The 7,047-nt window shown below is 42.7% G+C and overlaps 1 protein-coding gene across 5 annotated transcripts in view; it reads right to left on the bottom strand.

Annotated features, from left to right (window-relative positions):
* Usp45 (ubiquitin specific peptidase 45) overlaps positions 1–7,047 on the bottom strand; it is a 64,922-nt gene that overhangs the window by 7,377 nt on the left and 50,498 nt on the right. For all 5 annotated transcript variants that reach the window (XM_021222213.2, XM_021222214.2, XM_029533384.1 and 2 more), the window contains 2 exons: positions 3,363–4,029; positions 2,619–2,716 (listed from right to left, as the gene is read on the bottom strand). In XM_021222213.2, the coding sequence (XP_021077872.1) occupies positions 2,619–2,716; positions 3,363–4,029 (765 nt within the window). The remainder of the gene's footprint in view (positions 1–2,618; positions 2,717–3,362; positions 4,030–7,047) is intronic.

Here is a 7,047-nt window from a genome sequence, read left to right as displayed (position 1 = left end):
AAAAAAAAAAAAAAAAAAAAAAAAAAAAACCAAAAAAAAAAAAAACCATTTTAGTCACAATATACCAATTAACTAATGTTGTCCATGTGACCTGTTAACATGTGTATGTACTGGGGATGTGTGTGTATGTATGGAGGCTAGGGGACAACTTCTAGCGTCATTGTTTGGACGTCATCCCGCAGGTATCATCATTTGGTTCCTGAGATGGAGTCTTTTCCTGGCCTTCAATTCCCCAATTGGACGATGCCGGCTGGTCAGCCTGTGACTACCCCCCCTCACGTGACACTTCAAGCATGAACCATGACCAGGTTTCTGGTTTTGTTTTTAACATGTATCTAGGACCAAACTCAGGTGCTTCTGCTTATATGTCAGGCTCTTCATCAGCTAAGCCATCTCCCCGGGTCCCAGAGATCACCTACAGGAACAACTATCCAAGCTGTATTGGATTTCTTTGCCTTCTGTTTCATCGGGTGACATTTCTAAGTATCCAATACAGCAATAAGGTCGCTCAGACTAGTGCGCTCTCCCCAGCCACACCGAGAGTATTTAGAACTACTTTATAGAAAAGCTTCTATAAAGGGCTGGAGGATGAATCCTCTTCTAGGCGATAATTCTAAGAAAGTAGCTTTATGTATGCAGTCATTTGCCCTTTGTTTTTCTTTTAACAGAATGATTCTCCCCTAGTCATTAGAATATAAATCAGATGCCCTATACACTAGATGCTAAATCCTCCATCTGGTTTAATCTGTAAGAGAAATGGCTATTCTGGGTATACCTCTGTTTCAGTGCAGCAAGTTCTTAGAAGTGAGATTGATTAGGGAAATACCTTTACTTAAAAAAAAAAAAAAATTACTTCATTTACACCACCTGATATAAATTACTGACTTTCTAGGTAGTGTTACCAGTGCAAACTCCCACTGTTGGCGCATGTGCATGTCTAGGCCTTCCTTTAGCCCCAAACAATTCTGTATCTTTGCTAAATTGCACAGTTACAAAAGGAAATCTCATTTTTATATTGAATTTGCTTGAAAAGATGGGCCTATTTTGTACTTGACTCGAATTTGTATTCCCTATTCAGAAGCTCTACACTCCTCTATTGGAGCCAACACTTTTCTTATCAGACTTTAAGAGTTGTCTGCATAGTTACAAATTCAGTCAGTTGGTATGTCTATGACAATGCTCTCTATTCAGCTGAGGTTTGCGTTTAAGTGTTGGGTATGGTTCTGAAACAGAGCTCTAAAGTTTCTATAGAAAAACATGACTTCAGAGATACAAAGAAACAAAGTTAGATGTTACTTAGGAACTCATCTCCATCATTTGCAACCCTTGGGAACAAGTCGATGGCTTTGTTGAGGTTACATTCAGCTTCGGAATAAGAAGGGACTGAAGTATTCATAAATGGTTCCTTTAAAGTATACAAGGTTTTCTTTTCTTTTCTTTCTTTCTTTTTTCTTTTTTTTCTTTTTTTTTTTTTTTTTTGAGTTGGTCAAACAAGGACACAAATATCAAATACAAAACAAATTAGTTTCTGCATCTGGCATGCCCTTCCTTGTTCATAGTTGGTGGAGACGCCCCTTCACCAGGTACCCAGATAAGATGAGATACCACAGCTCTCCACCAGGTTCCCATAAAATGGGTTACAGAGAATCATGAGCTTTCATGTTTGTTTTGCTTTGGGTGTTTGTTGTTGTTGTTGTTGTTTAAGGTCTCACCACGTACCTCCAGCTGTACTCACAATGATTTCCCCCTGCCCATCCCCCAAGTGCCTTTACTAACCACTTTACCAACTGAGCTATGAGCTATTTTCCTAGCCCTCAATTACTAATTTTATTTTAAAGTACAAAACAAACAAACAAACAAAAAACTCTTTTCAAAAAGAGATCTATATTTATTTCTTCTTCCAGAGAATTTTTTTTTTTTTTTTAAAAAAGAGCAGTTAGGGATGGCGACACAGGTCTTTAGCAAAGGTCTTTAATCCAGCTGCTTAGGAGGCCTGAGCAAGATTATGATGCCTCCAGGCTACGCAGAAAATTCTAGACCAGCTTGGGCAACTTCCCAAGCTCCTGTCTCTTAAATTTAAAAGAGAAAAGAAAAACAGGGCACAAGATGTCAGTGGCAGAGCACTGCCTAGCAAACAGAAAACCCGGTTCAAACCAAGTTCAAACCAAACACCAAAAAGAAAGAAAACCCCCACTGAACAAACTCCAAAGTTAGAATCATAAACAGTTACAGCAAGGCCAGCTTTTCCTTATCATTAAAAGCATCTGGGTGGAAGCCCTGTGGTGTGGGTGTAGGCCCCCCCTTCCTTTGCTTAGTCTCTAGTCAGCAGTGGTCAGCTCAAACACCATCACAGGAGCTCCTTGTAATTCTTCTTAGTAACATTTAGTCTCCATTAAGACGGGCTTCTGACCACACACCACTCAGAGACATCACTTAGGTTCCTACCATTTACACCTTTCAATGTTAGTCAAGCTTCCCCCCCCTCCAGTCACCCAGGACAAGAAATCTCACATAATTTTTTTAATTCCAGGAAACACTTTCTAAAGCTTAACAGTCTCTCAGAGGACTTAGGACTCTACGAACATATCATGAAACAGTGTTGCTAAATGGACGCTTACCTGGTGGAATCTTTTAAGATGAAGGATTAGGATAGCGGGAACAGCAGATATGAGGAGTTGCTTCCTGGCATTAGTATAAACTCCTCCTGCTTTCTTTTCTGCGTAACATATAACAGATTTACTTGTAAAATTCCATTGAACATATTACTTATAACATGGCTTTTACGTGCGTCCTGGGGGTCAGAGCTCAGGTCTTCATGCCTGTTTCAGCATATCTACTAAGCCCTCCCCGCAGCCCGCAACAGTGCAGCCACCAAGAACAGTCTTTGCATTCACTGATGCTAGCGAAAATTCATCAGGTGACGATTCTCATCTTTCTCTAATCAAGCAAGCACTAGATTCATGGCATAAATATATTTAAGAACTTCAAATACATATATTGGACTTATAAGAACTAGAGGAGATTTGTGGAGGCAGTGATTGCAAGTCCTACTAGCGATTCACCTGTAAGTTTTAGGGATATTTCAGAAAGGCTTTAAATAATTAGACCCCTCAGATTCCATTGCAAATGGGTTTGCAGTTTCAAGTCAGAGAAGTGTACTTCTTGTTCTGCACTTACTGCAAATTCTCCTGGGAATCTACTCTGCCTAGCCAGTGTCCTGATTTCAGAGACCCAAGTAAGACAAGGCCTGTGCCAAGAGGCTCAAGGCACACAGGAACTTGGGGTCACCTATTAAGGAGCTATAAACCCCGAGTTAGCTTCAGTCCATCAGAAACACAGAAAGCAGGCAATGAGATGTTTACCTGCAAAGCTGGTTTCTTTTTGGCACTTCCGTCTCTTTTCAGTACAGTCCTCACAGAGCAGCTTATTGTTGCCCATGAGTAACTCCATGGATGTGAACTGGTAGAGACAGGACTGGACTGAGCATTCCTTAGAAGTAGTTACATAACTCTGAGAAAGAGTCTGAAAAGCATTTTGGGCACTGTGAAGCCTCGTATGTTTTCCCTCTGAAAAACACAAATTATTTGGGACATTTAGTGGCTGTTTTTCCCTGTGGAAATCTCTATTTCCAGTTACAGTGCCGCTCAAATGAAGTTCAGCAATCGCTTCCGCCATTTCCTCCTCGCCACCGAGCGTCTCCTGGGCGTGCGGCAATTCACTTGCCAGTGGGAGGTGTGGGTGCTGCTCCGTGTGCCCGCAGGAATCGCCCCTGGCCCGGAGCAGCACAGCCGGCGGCGGCTTGGAGGCGCCCTCGGGCTCCGAAGCCTCGCTGTCAGCATCCACGCTGCTGTCTACGCTGGCGTCTCTCTCGCTGCCGTCGGTGGGGCTCTCATTCAGCGAAGCCTCAGTGCCGAGGGTGCTGGCAGGCGGGCTGGCTTCCAAGTTGTCATTCTTCGGGTATGTGACAACAGTTTTCTCTTCTTCAGATGGCCATTTCCTTAAATGTTTTCTGTCATGACTTAGTTGATTCTGTAAGTTGACAATATTTTTCAGAGAAAAGAATCTTGTGATCTTATTGGAAACAAATGCCACTAAAGTCCTACTTAACTGCCCGCAATTATTCAATAAAGACTCCTTTGACATCCATTTCAAAGCCTACCTACATGAGAATCAACTTGCTCTAATTTAAAGGTAAACTGTTACCTGGGCCTCTAACAACAGTAGCTACCTGTAAGGAAGGGAACAGGACTGCTATAGAACAGGGATCTGAGGCAGACTTAAACCTATCAGACACAAAGGAGATATTTACTTCTGTCACTGTGTTTGGTCTAGTAAAGAGCACATAATAAATGGCTAATAATAAATGATGAACTTCAGGATAACATCCACCAAGTTGAGCCGGGCATGGTGGCACACGCCTTTACTCCCAGCACTCACGAGGAAGAGGCAGGGGGATTTCTCTGAGGACAGCCAGGGATATATAGAAACCCTGCCTCACAAAACCAAAACAAACAAACAACTCCGAGTTCGCCCGTGACTTAATGAAGCACTGTTTTGAGTGTGAGCACGTTTTAATGGATAGGTGATTAAGTGGAATGTCTTCTAATCTAGCCTGCCGACTGTGGTATCTGTGTTTTGCAGTAACATAGTGAGGCCTTGCCTCAAAATAAGCAAGCAAACAATAAACAAGGGGGGAAAAAACCCACATTCCTTACTTAACCTACCTAAGATCCTGTTTCTGCAACTGTAATCTATAACATTTTAGGCGTATTTCTTTCCTTGTTTTGTTTTTTGTTTGTTTGGTTTGGTTTTGGTTTGGTTTTAGTTTTTTGAGACAAGGTTTCTATGTGTAGCCCTGGCTGTCCTAGAACTTACTCTGGAGACCAGGCTGGTCTAGAACCTAGAGATCTACCTGTTAGGCGTATTTCTTAGTTTTTATCTTGACTCAATATAATTGGTATACAGAACTGAAAATAGTGAGTGCAACATGGTTAGGAACCCAAATGTCCGTAAGAAGTCCTGTTACTACAGGGAAAATACAAGTGCCATAGAAACATACAGGATGACCTAATCTGAGGTTAAGGGGACTGGAGGACTCCTCAGACACTGAGCAGAACAGGATAGCCCCACCAGAGGGCACACCTGGCTCAAAGGCCCATAGGTGAAGAGAGGGGACAGAAGCTCCGGAGGTCCTGCAGGAAAAGACAGTGTGTGGAGAAAGTACACACAGTGGAGGTCAGATTGATTTCTATTTTAATAGAATAATAACAGTCAGATATATCTCTAGAAAAATAATGTATCTATAAAATACTTCAATAGCAATATGGAGAGATTCTAAAAATTGCATGCCCCTACTTAATACATACTACCACTTAAAAGTCAGGAACTCCCCTTTGCTCCCCAGCACCGTGTCTGATTTTGTTTATGGTTTCAGAGACAGCTCTTGCTATAGTCCACCTTGGGATCCTACTCCAGCCTCCTCGGCTCTAGAAACACATGCCTGTATTGCCGAACCCAGCTACAAGCTGTCTTGTTGAAAATTAACAGTCAAAGCTAAAATTTCCCTCTAGCTTTCATTAGGGGGAGTGATGGAAGGAGGAGAACTTGTAAGAGCCATGGGAACTCAAGAACAAAATGAATTATTGTTCAATACAGGAAACTATTGCCAAAAGAACCACATTTCTTCAGTAAATAAATAAGAGTCAAAATCTGTAGATTATAAGGAGATATTAAAAAGTGTGCTAGCCGGGTGTGGTGGTGCACGCCTTTAATCCCAGCACTTGGGAGGCAGAGGCAGGTGAATTTCTGAGTTTGAGTCCAGCCTGGTCTACAAAGTGAGTTCCAGGACAGCCAGGGCTACACAGAGAAACCCTGTCTCAAAAAAACAAAAAAAAACAACAACAAAAAACAAACAAACAAACAAAAGTGTGCTAATCGCCTGCTGGTTTCTGTCTGTACCTGGACCTGATCCTGTGCCACAGCACTCCATGCCCAAATACCACCTGGAGAGAGCTGGTCTCCCAGGACTGCGGACACGTCTGTTGAGCACAGACCTAAGACCACCACTTCTGCTCAGAGGCACCTGCCTGAACCCTGAAGGACACAGGAATGGAGGAGCAGGCTGGGACAGGATCCTTCCAGTTTCTATCTAGCTCGGAAGTGACCCTGTGCCACAGCTCTTGTCACACCCAAACTCCTCCTAGAGAGAACTGGTCTCCCAGAAGTGCTGACACACAGGCTTACAGGAGGGACAAGCCACAGTCAGAGACAGCAAGACCAGCTAACACCACAGATAACCAAATGGCGAGAGGCAAGGGCAGGAACATTAGCAACAGAAACCAAGACTACTTGGCATCATCAGAACCCAGTTCTCCCACCACAGAGAGACCTGGATACTCCAACGCACCAGAAAACCAGAGCTCAGATTTAAAGTCACACCTCATTATGATAATAGAGGACTTTAAGAAGGACATAAATAACCCCCTTAAAGAAATACAGTAGAACACAGGCAAAAACAGCTAGAAGCACTTAAAGAGGAAACATAAAAATTCTTTAAAGAATTATAGGAAAACACAATCAAACAGGTGAAGGAATTGAACAAAAACATCCAGAATCTAAAAATGGAAGTAGAAACAATAAAGAAATCACAAAGGGAGACAACCTGGAGATAGGAAACCAAGGAAAGAGATCAGGAGTCATAGACACAAGCATCACAAACAGAATACAAGAGACAGAAGAGAGAATCTCAGGTGCAGAAGATAGAAAACATTGACACGACTGAACGAGGCGGACTCGTGGGCCGGTGACACCCAGAAGTTGAGAGTTTTTTGATACCCGGGAGGTCGCGGACCGCTGCTCCGCGGTTGTCATCATGCCACAAAATGAATATATTGAACTGCACCGCAAACGATATGGATATCGTTTGGATTACCATGAGAAAAAGAGAAAGAAAGAAGGTCGGGAGGCCCACGAACGTTCAAAGAAGGCAAAAAAAATGATTGGCCTGAAGGCTAAGCTCTACCATAAACAGCGCCATGCCGAGAAAAT

Source organism: Mus pahari, chromosome 22 (assembly GCF_900095145.1).
Source record: "Mus pahari chromosome 22, PAHARI_EIJ_v1.1, whole genome shotgun sequence".
Lineage (NCBI taxonomy): Eukaryota > Metazoa > Chordata > Mammalia > Rodentia > Muridae > Mus > Mus pahari.
Note: the sequence above shows the minus strand (reverse complement) of the source record. Positions and strands in the feature narration are given on the sequence as shown.